Here is a 15145-nt window from a genome sequence, read left to right on the forward strand (position 1 = left end):
ATACAAACATATAATTTTACATAATGCAAAAATGAGACGTCATACATCCCTTTTTGTGTTTTGTCTGTGTGTATGAGGATTTCAGTTATCTGTGTTTTTGTTTGTTTTTTTTTAACTTGTCTCTGACCTTCCCTCCACCACATGAGTCATTCCATCAGGGGAGCCTATGTTTACAACCTTCCATGTTTTTCTCCATGCTCAAATAACCATACAGAGACATACATACATAAACATATACAGGGACATTTTTTGGATCAATACAAGATCATGCTATACATACTTTTCTGCATCTTGATGTTTTTACTCAACAAAATCTCACGAAATCCCTCCAAGACAATTGGAATTGCTCTAATTCTTTCTTTTTAATGCCAATTTCATAACGAGGATGAGGATACACTGTCTTCTAATTGTTTTGTGTAAAGAGACAAAGCTTCTTGGAAACAGGGTCTCTGTATTATATGGGTTTTTCTTTCTCATACCACGAAAGTTACTAGAATGTTATTAGGTATGTGATGGGCAGTGAGCAAACACTCTTTGAACCAAGCTAATAGACAGAATCGGGGAAAACCATAGACTTCCATCTCTATGGGTCTGGGATGAGGAATTTTTTAAATAACCAAAGATCTAAGACTTTCAGGCAAGTCACAGCTAACAATCAAGATAGGAAATATTTTGAAATAATATGACCAAGAGATGGAGACTGACATCTTATCAAAATTACTAAAATAATCAGCCCAAAGTTGGGTTCAAAGAATCGCTTTACTCAAATTACTAAACTCGTATCTCCTTTACCTTGAGAGTGGTGGTTAGCTGGAGAGAGTGAGGTAATGGCTTTGTGGGAAGACTCTAGAGGGATTCGGGTAAACCACAGTGGGACTCAGGGTGGGGAAGAAAGCACCCATAGTTCTCTGGGTGGTAAACATTTTTTGTAATGTTCCAGACTAGATGTGAATGGTGATTAACTTATACTAGTGAACCCAAAGATAGGTCAGCAAATTGTGTAAGCAGCGCTTTTCAGTCAATGAACAAGTTATTTTCCCTCACCGCACTGCGCCGAAGTGCTACCCTTAACATTTTCAAAATGATAAAAGAAAAAAAGCTTTGTGTAATCTTAACTCATCAGAGTCCTGGGTGTATTCAATGATCATGGTATTTTCTACCAGTCTCTATCAGCACTAAAGTCGGCTATTCTGCAGACTGATAAGAGAAATAAAAATTTGGCCATACCTATACTTAGATGCATAAGCATCCTTTTCACAGAATCTATTCATTCTGGTGCAGGGCTGATGGAGGCTTGGATGAAGGCTTCGACAGGTTTTTTTGGCCCCCCACCCCCACCCATCCTCCACACTGCCACCCACACGAGGACAACAGAAAGTGAGAACAGTCAGATAACTTGAAATCCATGAGTTCTGATCAGTTATGACCTGAAAGCTTGATTCTTTTTATTATTTATCCCTCATTAAATGCTCTGGCTCTCCTTTATTAAATGTTAAATCTTCTTAAGTGGTACGGTTCTTGCTATTTGAAATGGCAAAGTGTAAGGGGAAAGAGAAAGTGACCCATCTCCTTGTTAATGTGGCATTCAAATAAAACAGAGTGAGCTCAACAGACAGGTCAAGGCTGCTGATGGTGATTCTGTACAGTTATCCATAATACAGGAGCTATAATTAGGGAGAAAATGTCTCCTTCCAGCCACCGAGATTGCAAGGCAGGAATTCCATTCTCCCATGGGGCACAGTTGGTATGTGAATCAGAAAATGCCTGAATATGCTCACGTTGCTACCTTTCTCTCATCCAGTCACAGGGCTGATGTGCTGCCCATGGCGGTACTGCCATAGCAAGAGCCCACGGACTTTCCAGCGAACACCGCCCTTGCGATAGTCACTGCCCACACTGCTTTCTCTCCCTCTCTATCAACATCGCCTGAAGCCATGCACATAAGACAGTTGTCAAGAGAAGTCTGAACACATCAGGAAAAGAAACCATAAAACAACAAAATTTGACACTTAAGACACATTTAAGGAACCTTGACCATGAATCTGAACTTATTATTTTTCTCTCTTTTTTAATCAATGTGGGTTTTTTTTTAAAGATTTTTTTTGATGTGGACCATTTTTAAAGTCTTTATTGAATTTGTTACAATACTGCTTCTGTTTTACGTTTTGGTTTTTTGGCCACAAGGCATGTGGGGTCTTAGCTCCCCGACCAGGGACTGAACCCGCACCTCCTGCATTGGAAGGCAAAGTCTTAACCACTGGACCGCCAGGGAAGTCCCTATCAATGTGTTTTTCTGCGACATTAGTAGTCCATCTTTTCCTTCATTTCAACAAATAAAGGTCATCTTTAGCTGCATAAGATGACAAACTCCCTGAGGGCAGGCCCATGATGTGTCTTATTCTCTGCTACCTCCCCACCACCTTGCAGAGTGCATGGCATCTGGTGGGCACTAAGTATCAAGTTAACTAAATGAGCGGACTCTCATAACTAAGCTTATTTGATCGTTAATGGATATTTTACACACAGAAGGAAGTTGGCATCCGTTGTGTAAAAGGAGATAGTAGAGACCAATTAAACATCTTTCCTCTTACCTTATCTTTACTGCTTCGAAAGAGGTAAATTTGAGGGCACTGTTTAGCTCCAGATGAAATATCCAGCCAGTTTTCTGAGTTCTTTAAATGCACACAGTCTTCTTTAAAAGTACACCTATCAAAAAAGAAAAAAAGGGGGATGGCAGCAAAGCAGCACACATGCATCAGTTAAAACTTTCGCATACTTGGCTTCGGTTCAAAATGCCAGGCTTTGTATAGTGGATTACTGATTTCAAGAAAGAATAAGAACGTGATGCTAAAACCATGAAAAGCAACAGGAAACCAGCAGAGCATTTTTTCCATCATGTCTCAGAGCAGAGAACAACTGTGGACATGTTGAACTTAGACTCCTGAGCCATCTCTCAAGATAACATTGCCAAATACATCCAAAACACAGCTTCTCCTGCATTCTACAATTAAAGAGCCCCCTTCTAGAAAAACCTAGTACAGAACAGCTCAAGAAAGGGTTTACACATTGTATACATTTTAAGTTTGCGATTCACTTCTAGAATATCAACCCCTTGTGTAACTTTTTTTGTTGTTAAAAAAAAAATTAAAGCGACCATTTTGTGCTTTGCAGTATGATAATCAAATAAACATATTGCAAGGGCAGAGTCTTCCCAAGAATTTGATAAGACATTCCAGAACCATCTGCTACATAACATTTATTTCAACAGATGACAAATTATATCAAAAGATACTGGGTAAAACATTTGCCAGGGCCACGTTGCCAAGTCGGCCAGCTCAGAGGATGCCCCCAAATAAATCTTAAGCTGTGGTCAGGGCCAACTACTTTGATAAACACCATCATAAGCGGAAAGGTGAGATCACTGCTTTGCTTGATGCCTCTCTCGGTCACTCTAGGTCCTGCGAACTTGGGAACGCTTGCCTCACCAGTAGGGCCACCAACTTAACAAGAAGAATGAACACCAAGGGCCGTGTGATTTCCGAATGGTGTTGGGCTCCACAGACATCCCCTGAACGGTATCAAGGAAAGAAAGAACAAAACATCTGTTACCTCCGCCTCCTCAAGGCCCAAGGTTAACACAAAGGGGTGGAGGAGAACTAGTGACAGTAAGTTTTTTAAAAAACTGAAAATTCATGAATCACGTGAAATTGAAAGGCAACTAAATAATAACCACATTCAGCTCTGGGGAGTCCCTGAAAGGATGTGAGTGGCATGAGGTGTGGTCCCCAACGGTGCATTTGACTTCACAAGCATTTTATTTCTTCTTTTTCCTCTTCTCTCTCTTTTTTTAATTCTTAAGAATTTAGGCCCCATGGCTTCATCTTTGAGCGCTGAGCTAATTTGAATATGACAAAAATAGAACAGGAAGCCAGCAAGTTTCATTAACCATCACCCCCAAGTGCAATACTTTCAGCATGTCATCATATTCTACCATCCTGGGGAGCCCTGCTTTCAGGGAGCACATCTGCGCCCAAACTCTCCTCCACCTGTGTCATCTCCTTCTCCTTCTCATGACCACAGGGATTTTCATCAGCAATTCTCCAAAGCCATAAATTCACCTGACCCTTGACGGCTAGCTCGTCCATCACGGACATTAAGTTCAAATTAAACCTCCTTTCAACATCAGGGAGAGTTTGCGATGGAGGCACATGTACGGCTGGATTGAAACACAGGGAATGATGAGGTTGGCTTCCTATTTTGTATTTGAAAGTGATGATGACTGTCAAAAACTACCTGACTCTCAGAGGCATTCTGGTTTGTATAAGGCACTTCCTCTGCCTCAAAAAAGGCAAAAAAAAAAAAAAAGAAAAAAAGAAAAAAGTCAGTTCTAGAGAGACTGGAGTACAAATATTTTTGTAGGCTCTTAATACTGCCTGGGAGTCAAGGCCTAAGGCTGCCAAAAAAACAAGTGTAAAATATTTCATACAAATAGTGCTACAATTTGCCAATTTGTAGGCAGAAAACGGTAGTGCCACTGAATTATCACTCCCTTTTCTGAACTCCTATGGCATCTCTTGTCAGCACCACACATTTGGGTATTTAATCAAATGCTGCCTTGAATTACAACTTAACTGTTTCATATGTCTATGTCGTTTCCCCCCAAGTGAGCTGTAAGATCCTCAAAGGAAGGGAGAATGTCTTTAATATTTCTTCTATAAATCCTTCAGTGTCTGGCAGCATGGTATGCAAATACTAAGGTTTCAATAAATATTTCTGAATGAATGGATGAAACATGAAATCTCTATAGGTCCTTTCTGTAGGTGATTTTTCTTTCTAGAGTTTCCTTATGATTTATGTCTGACTTGTACTTGCAGTCAAGAGACTATCTTTAATGTAAGCTAAAAGTTTGAATCTGGGGCCAGAGAGGCAACAAATTAGAAGTTGAGGTTTTCAGTTTGTCTTTTGGGGGAAATATATATATATATAAAATATATATATATATATATAATATATATATATAAAAGTGGACCTTTCAATTTCTATTTTGTATAAGGTGAAAACAAAATTTAACCATGTTAAGCAACTAAACATAAATTCCTGGTTTATAAAACACCTCTGAGATTTCTAAACTCTTATTCCTTGCTTCTCACCAGCTGAAAAATAAAAATAAAAAAATAAAAAAGCAAACTGTGACACCAAGAATGTATAACCAGATGGTCAACCAACAACAATATCTTATTACTCCTCCAGTATGGCAGATTATAAAATCTTCACGACAGCACATTACCCACACAGATTTCTTCAGGAGGGGGAACAGATCTTACAGCTCCCACGTTTTAGTAAACAAAACCAGTTACTCTGAAATGGTCCCTTTTGAAAGCAATCACTCTTATTCCTATACAGCCACGAAAGCGACGGTCAAGTGCATAGACAGTTAAGCCTTGCCCAAATAAAATTAAAATCTCATTGTCAGACTCTACTGTTGGTGAGGCTGATCCTCAGTGAAGCACTCTCAAATAGGCTGATCTCTTAACTGGCTTCATTACAATTTCTTCAGGCCACAGATAGGAAGAAAATGGGATTCAAATTAGAATGAGCGCATTCTGGAAAACAAGGGCAGAGATATGTTTGCTTTTCTTATCTTATGCTATTACCCCACTCTCTACGGAGGGTCTCTCCAAAAGTCCTAAGCCTCCCAACCAGTATTTTATTTTTCCAGTCCTTATTTCCAGCTAGCTCTCTTGCCTACAAAATAAGGCCAATGTGCAGACACTAGCCTACTTGCAAATTAGGAAACAGAGCCAGCTCAAATGCAAAGAAAAAAACTGCCTGAAGAAAAAAAAAATCACCAAACCCAAAAGTTAATTTAAAAAAAACCTTTGGTAGGTTAAAGAACCGTGGATGCAACTTAGTGAATGAAACGACTTAACAGGCTTGTTCATAAAATCTGCTGTAGAGCTTCATCTATTCAAAATAATAAGAGTTTGAGATTGTCACTCAAACTATTCAAGCACGTGGACCAACCCTCCCTGACCCCCTAACTCATAACGTTCATTCAAAACTTCTACCCCGGGCCCGACTCATGAACAGGGAGATTCCAGACACTTGTTTCTAAGTTCGCTGTTTGGAATTCAGAAAGTATTTGCATACAGTGGGTTTGCTTCCTGAGTTTGTGGAAATCTGTCTAAACCCTGATATCCCTGAGTAACTACCCCACCATGTACCTGCCTGGAAGGAACACTGCCCCGTGCCTGGCACTGTTCTGAGTGTTTACACTTAGTCCTTCCCCAGTAGTCCTCACAACCACCTCATTCTACAGGGGTGAAACGGAGGCTCAGAGAGGTGCAATAATGTGCCAAGGGTGCACAGCTCCAAGTGGCTGAAGTCTGGTTTCAGAGCCACACGCTTGGCCCCTCAGCTGCAGGGCCTCCTGTGAGCCCTAACTGCCATTTAATAAGGTGCACAAACACAATGACATTTAGAGTTCCTCCTGGCTTCCTGGGGCCCCAGCAGTGGTTGGAGAGTGGGGCTGTGCCAGGATGAGGCGACAGAGATGAGGACCCCAGGAACAGATGAATAGAGAAGGTAAGACAGAGCATCCAGGATGAAGAGGGGAAGAAGCAAGGATTTGGGAGGAAAACAGGGGCGGGGCGGGGCGGGGGGGAATCTGAGATGCCTCGAATTTTCACACCTCACTAGCCCTGAATACAAAACATCCAACTAGAGGTTAAAATTCCAGGAGGCCCCCAACTCACAAGTCTATTGTGTTCCAAAAATTTGCTTGTAAATCATCTTTTTGTAAAATGGAATACACTTTTCTCCCCACAGAAATAATGTCATAAACAGTGATAAGGTCTCCAGGTTAGCCCACAAAACCTGTTTATCTGTAATGTAACTTCAGTTCTATCTATTTGCATATAAGAGTAGCAGAAAACAATGAGACTGAAGCCATCTGCATCATATAGCAGTTTTTCTTCTTTACTTATTTGTGTTTCTGCTCAGCTGGTAGTCTGGGAACAGTGCCCAGCTGGATCGACTTTTAAATTTATTATTACAGTATTGTATTTATACAGTATTTCTATTTTTTAAAAATGGGGATGGCTTCAATTATTGTTTTCATGCCAACATAAAGAACAGGGAGACGCACCTCTGGAAATGAGCTGAAGTTTCCAGGCAGGTGAAATGCCCATGGGATGGGCAGGGGGACCTTGAGAATCTGACTCTGTGAGGCTAGAATCTCTCGGTCAGAATGTAGCACTTACTCAACCTTGAAATAGAAACTCTGAACTCAGAAATGTAACTTCTACTTCCTGCCACTCGAATTTCATCAGCATCTTCTAATCTAATTATTCACCAAGAGCAGACAGTCCCTGAAGTAAACTGATAACTAAATATCAGGTAATTGGCTTGAATGGGAGTGGTGGTGTGACCTGTTCCAAAGATACTCTACTGATATATCAGAAAACTTTTAACAAGGAAACAATCCAGCCTCTCTCTCGGGAAACAGGAGACTGTGTCCATCCTGTGGGTAGATTTTTGCCACAAGAGCAAAGGTCTTCTGCTAAGTGACTTGAAACAGCTGTCTGCATCTTTCAGAAAGGCACGGAGTCCAGAGGAAGGGCCAGGTGGTCCCCAGAATCAGGGGGCTTTCATTAATGCTATCAGTCCACAAGATGGAGAAACCAATCTCGACCGAAAAGAAGAGAATTGGAAGTCACTGTGAAAAACTAAACTCTGAATTGCAGGCCCCCAGAGTCAGCCAAGGGGGATGGCAAAATACGAGACCAAAATAACTTGCCGGGAAAGCTGAAAAACTGAATTTCAGCTCCAGTGATGAAGATCCAATCTACATAAGAAGATGATGCTAATAACAGAGACAATTTAGAAGATTTTTTTTTTAAGTGAAAACACCTCACCTGCCAGGAGACGTTCTTTCACATGATTTGATCCACTTATTCTTCACAAAGCTATGAAGTAGGTACAACAAATTTCCCTGCTTTACAGCTAGGGAAAACTGAGGCACGGAAGGCTCCATATTGTTTTCCCAAGGTCAGAGTTAGGAAGCAGGGCGGCTGAGATACCGAACCAGGCAGTGCAGCTTCAGAGTCCATGGTCTCATCTCCTACCCTGTAATGCCCCTCATAAGGGCTCTCACTCACTGAGCCCTCCCCAGGGGCCAGGCACTGTTTCTAGACTTTCCGGGACTTAACTCGTTGATCCTACAACCACCTCAGGAAGTAGGCATTATTGTTATCGGCCCCATTTCAAAGATGAGGAAACTGAGGCACGGAGAGGTTAGCATGCTATGAATCCCAGCAGTCTGGCACTGGTATCCATACTCTTACTACTGTGCCAATGCCTCTAAATTTTCAAAGGTTTCCGGGATAGCGATGTCATAAATGCCAAGATAAAAGGAAATATGTCCTCCCAGAGCTTGGGCCCTACGGGAAAATATAGGTTTTATTCCACTTCTCAGCATTTCTCAAAGTGTGTTCTTCGGGTTGTTTTAGGTGTTAATGTTAAAAGGAGGGTCAAGAAATTTGGGAAACACTAGTTAAATAAAATTCATGGTCTTCTCTATTGCAGGACTTCTCAGAGCCTTGAATATGCCCGTGTGCTTTGTAACTTTCCGAGACAGAAACGGTTGATGCACCACCATCTTCCAACATTTTTGTTGAGGGATTAGAAGTTCTAGCCATGCACATTGGGAAACACTGCCTGATCTCAGTTAATGAGTAATAATCCAAACGGAAGATCAAATTAGAAAACTTTGGGCCTTTTTTTACTCTCTTTTTTTTCTCATCTCTCATACTAGTTGATTGTGACCTATTATTTCCAAGCATTTCTCTATACTATCTCCTGCAGTCCACCCTCACCCATCACTTCTCACCTAGGCTCCTGCAGCAGCCTTCTGATGGGCCTCCCTCCTCCCTGCCTTCAGTCAGCCTCCACAACATCATCTAGGTGTTCTCAAGGACAGAACTGATCACATCACTTCCTACTTAGGAACCCTCAGTGGCACCCTTTCACTTACACCAAACGCCTCTCCCTACATCACTTTCATGACCGGGGGCCTAGAACGCACATGTCCACACTCATCTCATACCCAATACCATGATCGAGCTCCTGCTTTCCTCTCCAAACTCATCCCCAGGCAATCACAGGTTGATAAGTCTGTCTCCCTATTTAGCCTACAAGCTCCTAAACACATCGGTCGCTAATATCTAGTACGTGGTGCCTCACAGAGAGCAGTTACTTAATAAACACATGCAGTGCAAACTGCCCAGCTCTTCCTGGCATGTGCAGAATGCCCCAGGGCCTGCAATACTGGTGAAATGGTGTTCCTAGTTCAATGTCACCTCCTCCACATCTGCCCAGCCTCCAGGCAAAGCAGTCGCGCCCTCCTCTGTGTCCCCATGGGCACCTTACAAATGTTCCTGGTATATACAGCACGATGCACTGGTTGCTGATTGCCTGTCTCTGACCAGACTATAAGATCCCCAAGGAAAAGGCTAACCTTATTCACCTTGGCACCCCCAGGGCCTAGTGCCATATCTAGTATTCCTTCTACAAATATTGTCTGAGTGCCCACCAGACATCAAACACTGGGCACTGGGGACACACGAATGCCTAAGCCAGTTAAAGCTCCCTTCTTAATGAGCTTATATTCTGTTGAGGCACACAGACAAAAACCAAATAAGCAGACAATAATTTAAATAGTTTCAAACTGAGGTAAGTCTTCTGCAGCAATCAAAAATATAGCAGGAAGGAACTACTTTAGATAGGCTGGTCAAGAAAGATGATGTTTCAGCTCAGATTTCAAGGATGAAAACCATCCAGCCACATCAAGAGTAGTGGGAACAGCATTCCAGGCAGAAGGAACAGCATGTGCCAAGGCCCTGAGTTCACTGAAAGCTTGGTCTCTGCAAGGAACTAATTAAAGACCAGACTGGCTAGACTTCAGTGAAGGAAGGGGAGAGTAGAGTGGGTCTGCCAGTTACAAGCCAGTGACCTTGGGCAAATCACATGCCCTCACACTTGTGTCTCCGGCTTTCCAACTGCAGAAACGCAGATAATAATTGTTTCTATCTCATGGAGTTGTTTCAAAAACGTACATCTATTTAACTGAGGCTTCCAATAGTGCCTCAGTAAATATTAGTATAACAGTTGTTATTATATTTATTACACAGGCAAGTGAAACAGAATTTAGGTAAAAGGTTTGGATGACATAAGCCAAACACACACACAAAATCATAGAGATGCAGGAGGGATCTGGGCAATAGGGGTAACCAGACTGCCTTCTGCGTTGCTCACATACACCAGGTCAACAATCAGCCTGCCTTTTCCATGTAAGGAGGCAGACACAGTTCATGGCTTCTTGGAAGTTTCTTTTTTTTTTTTTTTTAAATAAAATTATTTATTTTTGGCTGTGTTGGGTCTTTGTTGCTGCACATGGGCTTTCTCTAGCTGAGGCGAGCGGGGGCTACTCTTTGTTTCAGTGTGCAGTTTTCTCATTGAGGTGGCTTCTCTTGTCGCAGAGCATGGGCTACGTGTGCAGGCTTCAGTAGTTGTGGTTCGCGGGCTCAGTAGTTGTGGCTCGTGGGCTCAGCAGTTGTGGCTCACAGGCTCTAGAGCGCAGGCTCAGTAGTTGTGGCGCACGGGCCTATCTGTTCTGTGGCATGCGGGATCTTCCTGGACCAGGGCTCAAACCCATGTACCCTGCATTGGCAGGCGGATTCTTAACCACTGCGCCACCAGGGAAGCCCCTTGGAAGTTTCTTAATCACAACCCTCCTCCTCCCAAAGGTTCTTGGAGTCTCCCTATGCCTTAAGCACCAGCTATGAGAGCACTTTCCACAGCATATTGAAATTATTTGGTTAGTGCCTGCTTCCCACACTAACCTGTGAGCTTCTCCAAGGCAGATCCTCATTCATTTTTGTTTCCCCAGGGCCTAGTATCTGGCCTGGTATTCAACAAGCATTAGCTAAATTGGATTAAGAATTAAATTTTCAAGTGACTAAATTCTTGTCTATGTCTCCATGATACCAGCATAAGTTGTTTCATTGATTTTTGTTCACTGGGCTGGCCAGTTAACTGGCGTGGTGGAAAACCAACCTTTGTCTTGAAACTTGGAGCTATTTAGCACATGTAAAACACATCTGCAGACTGAAACACTCACACAAAAGGGATTTGTGGTCTTCACTGCATGTGGTTCTTTGGTGGGTGATGAGTGCACTAAAAGTTGGTGATTTAATCCCCAAATGCAAACCCTGAACTGAAGAATTTAAGGGAGGCATTCATAAAAAATAGGTAACAAGGAAATAAAGATGGGAAAATGATGTCTCTTGAGTCAGGAAGATCTGGGCTCCAAACTGCTCTCCCACACATTTGTTCTGTAACGGGGAACACATTCCTTAGCCTCTTAGGACCTCAGTTTCCCCACCAGTAAACAGCTGGCAGCGGTAACAACCCCATCTTCCAGAGAGCAATATTGAATCCCACATGGGGCATTTTAGAAAAGGTCCATTCTCCATAGAGAGGGATGCAAGTGCCCAAATGTTACAAAACATCACAAGAGCAAAAACACAAAAGACTGGCAGGAAGGCTTCCAATGAAGATATGAACATCTATTTGAATGTGGAGGAGTTGCTGGGAACAGGACAAGTACTAGGTCACCAAGACAAGTGAAAACATTTGAGGAATTTTTAAAAGCCAATCGATACATACTTACAAAAGTGCTTGCTGCCTGAGATAAGGTCATTTCAAAAAAAAGATCTATTCCATTAAAACATATATTTACTAAAAGGGGTGTTCCTAATGGTACCTGCTTAAGTCAGGCTACATCAATTAAAGAGATGCGAAGATAAGTAGTTTGGAGGCTGAGGTTGGACCAAAAACAAAACTGGCTTCTGAGTACGGTAAGCATTCTCCCTTTTCCAGCCACTGTCAGCTGTCCAGGGGCAAAGAGCTGGGCGCCTTCATAGTTTCAACCCCCTTCACCTTCTGCTTTGAAATATTCCCAGCTCTTCTAACAGCTGACAAAGATGATGAAGAACCCAGGGGATTCAGGTCCACCCAAGACCCGCCCCTGCCAGCGTGAGAAGGCCCCCAAATCCCTTTCAGCATCTTCGGTAACCCAGATGCACGGGTTTGGCCTCGGCCAGGGTAACTCAGTGATGCCCCCAGGCCCGAATAACATATTCCTCTCTGCTCCCCACTGCTTCCACCCCACAGACAGCTGTCCCACTTGCTTCTACACAATTAGTTGACACAATGGGGTCCTCACACAAGGAGGAGGGGCCACCCCCAAACCCCATTATTATGATGATGGCTGCCATTAGAGCTGCACTGGACCATAAAGGAGTGTCACTGCACAGACGTCAGGCACGAGGACACATCCCGGATTGGAAAGAAAGGAGGGACAGATGCAGAATGAGAACCATCTTTCACCTCCAACTGTCTTCCCGGCCACTCGGCTAGATGAGGCCACAGCCTACGCAGGGGGACATCCCCAAAGTGGAGTGTGCTCCTCTGGGTCTTGGCTCAGCTGTCCCCGTCTCCGTGAGGCTTTCCAGGATCCTCTGGTTGAAACTAACCTCCCCTGCCTCCAGTCAGCATGCCCTACCCCCTTGCTTTATTTTCCTTCCTAATAGTGATTGCATCTGACATGCTATTTTCTTCTTTATTTTCACACCGTCCATCTTCCCTCATGTAGTGGGTCGAATAATATGGTCCCCACGATTCACACCCACGTGGAAGCTCAGAATGTGACCTTACTTGGAAATAGGGCCTTTGCAGATGTAATTCGTTAAGGATCTCAAGATGAAATCGTCCTGGATTTAAGGTGTTCAATGACTGTTTGGCCAAGAGAGAGGAGGAGGACATTTAAGACCACATAAAGATGGAGGCAGAGGTTGGAGATATGCTGCCAGAGCCAAGAAACACCAGGAGCCACCAGGAGCCACCAGAAGCTGGAAGAGGAGAAGAAGGTTTCACCCCTCGAGGCTTCAGAGGGAAAGTGGCCCTGCTAACAACTTGAGTTTGGATTTCCAGCCTCCAGAACTGGGAGAGAATAAACCTGCATTGTTTGAAACCACTGAGTTGGTGACCATTTGCTATGGCAGCTCTAGGAAACTAACACAGCTCACTAGAAGGACCTCCATGAGGGCAAAGATTTGGGGCTGAGCTGTTCACTGCTAGAGAATGCTGGTGCTTAGAACAGTGTCTGACACACACTAGGTACTCAATAAAGATCTGTTAAGTGAATGCATAGATGCTTAAACTTTCAAGGTGGAAGGGTTTCTGTAACTCAGGTTGGCCCGGAGTTCCATATTTAATCAGTCATCCATGGTGGGTCCATGTGGACCAGGCTCTGCCCTCTCCTCCCACCACCACGAGGGATAATGTCTCCTTTGTTTCTCTTCCCTTTCACTATAGTGGTAGGTAAAGGTACTGGCTTGGGAGTTAGAGCTGAGCCTAGATTTGAATCCTGGTTCCACTACTTACACAACCTGTAGTAAGCAGATTAATGGCCCCCAAAGATATCTATGTCCTAATCTCTGAGACTTGTGAATATGTTACCTTACATGGCAAGAAGGACTTCAAAGATGTGATTAAGGATCTCAAAATGGGGAGATTATCTTGGATTATCTGAGTGGGCTCAAAGTAATCACAAGAGGCTGCATAAGAGGAGGCAGGAGGATCAGAGTCAGGAAAAGAGACATGATGACGGAAACAGCATTCAGAGCCAGAAAGATCTGAAGAGGCCAGACTGCTGGCTTTGAAGATGCAAGAAGAGGCCACAAGCCAAGGAACCTAGGCTGCCTCCAGATACTAGAAAAGACAAGGAAACGGATTCTCCCTACAGCCTCCAGAAGGAACGAAGACCTTTCTACACCTTGGTTTTAGCCCAAGGTGAAACCCACTGCAGACTTCTGACCTCCAGAACCGCAAGATAATAAATGTATGTTGTTTTAGGCCAGCAAGGTTGTGGTGATTTGCTACCGCAGCAGTAGGAAATGAATATAGAAACCTAAGGCTGTTTTCTCTTCTCAAAAGTGGGAATTGTGGGCTTCCCTGGTGGTGTAGTGGTTGAGAGTCCGCCTGCTGATGCAGGGGACGCGGGTTCGTGCCCCAGTCCGGGAAGATCCCACATGCCGCGGAGCAGCTGGGCCCGTGAGCCATGGCCGCTGAGCCTGCGCGTCCGGAGCCTGTGCTCCGCAGCAGGAGAGGCCACAACAGTGAGAGGTCCGCGTACCGCAAAAAAAAAAAAAAAAAAAAAAAGTGGGAATTGTAATAGTACTTTCTTCACAAGGTACCAGGAGGACTAAATGGAACATGCATGGAACATTCAGGGCACAGTATCTGATGTGTGACAAGCATATTCCTCCATGCATGGTGACCCTGTCTCCTGGCTGGGCCTGGACTCAAGGCAGGCTTCCTGGAGAAGGGGCACTGTAATAGCTTTCTGAAGGATAAGTGGGCACATTCTGATGGATTCCTCTACTGAAAAGCCCTCAGGGGCCATCTCTGCTACACAGTGCCCACGTCTAATGATGGCAGACCAAACCAGACTAACTCAGGTTTCAGAACAATGTGGCTCTGGGTTACCATGCTCCAGGGGTTGTCTTGGTCAAGTTTTCAGGCAGTAGCAGCTCATAGGCCTTAGGGTGGTTGACTGGCCCTGGGGAGGAGAGCAATGCAAGGAACTGGGTTTGTCCATAAGCAAATCACTGAATTCTTTTTGCTTATTACTCTGAGGTATTGAGGATTAATATGTTTAGCAGGCAGATTTTAGTTTTTCTCTCCAGTGTTCAAATCCCTTTCTGTTACCCCAACCCTTTCAGGAAGTCTGTTGTCAGACCAGGTTGAGAAATGACCTTGTTCACAGTCACGTGTTGACCAGCCAGCCAGCAGATGAAAACCTAAAAATGCTACCAGGGGCTGCTTGGAAGTCTTCTAACTGTAAACGTGGAAGAAACATGCAGAAGGATATGAGTAAATGTTAAATGTATACAAACAAGTGAGGGGAGCCCACAGATACCTTATAATTAGCACGCCTGGGGGCTTTGTCCCCGCCCTGAACACATCCTGTGCAGGGTGGGGCATTCTGGGATGGGACAATAAAGATGAGTGTGGCCTCTCC

General features: G+C 43.7%; 1 protein-coding gene across 1 annotated transcript in view; it reads right to left on the bottom strand.

The window, feature by feature from the left end:
• Nucleotides 1-15145, bottom strand: part of PLXNC1 (plexin C1) — a 147834-nt gene that overhangs the window by 89355 nt on the left and 43334 nt on the right. The window contains exon 5 of the mRNA XM_081248722.1: nucleotides 2592-2706. Coding sequence (XP_081104848.1) covers nucleotides 2592-2706 — 115 coding nt within the window. The remainder of the gene's footprint in view (nucleotides 1-2591; nucleotides 2707-15145) is intronic.

This window comes from Mesoplodon bidens (genome assembly GCF_964165515.1).
Source record: "Mesoplodon bidens genome assembly, chromosome: 11".
Classification (NCBI taxonomy): Eukaryota; Metazoa; Chordata; class Mammalia; order Artiodactyla; family Ziphiidae; genus Mesoplodon; species Mesoplodon bidens.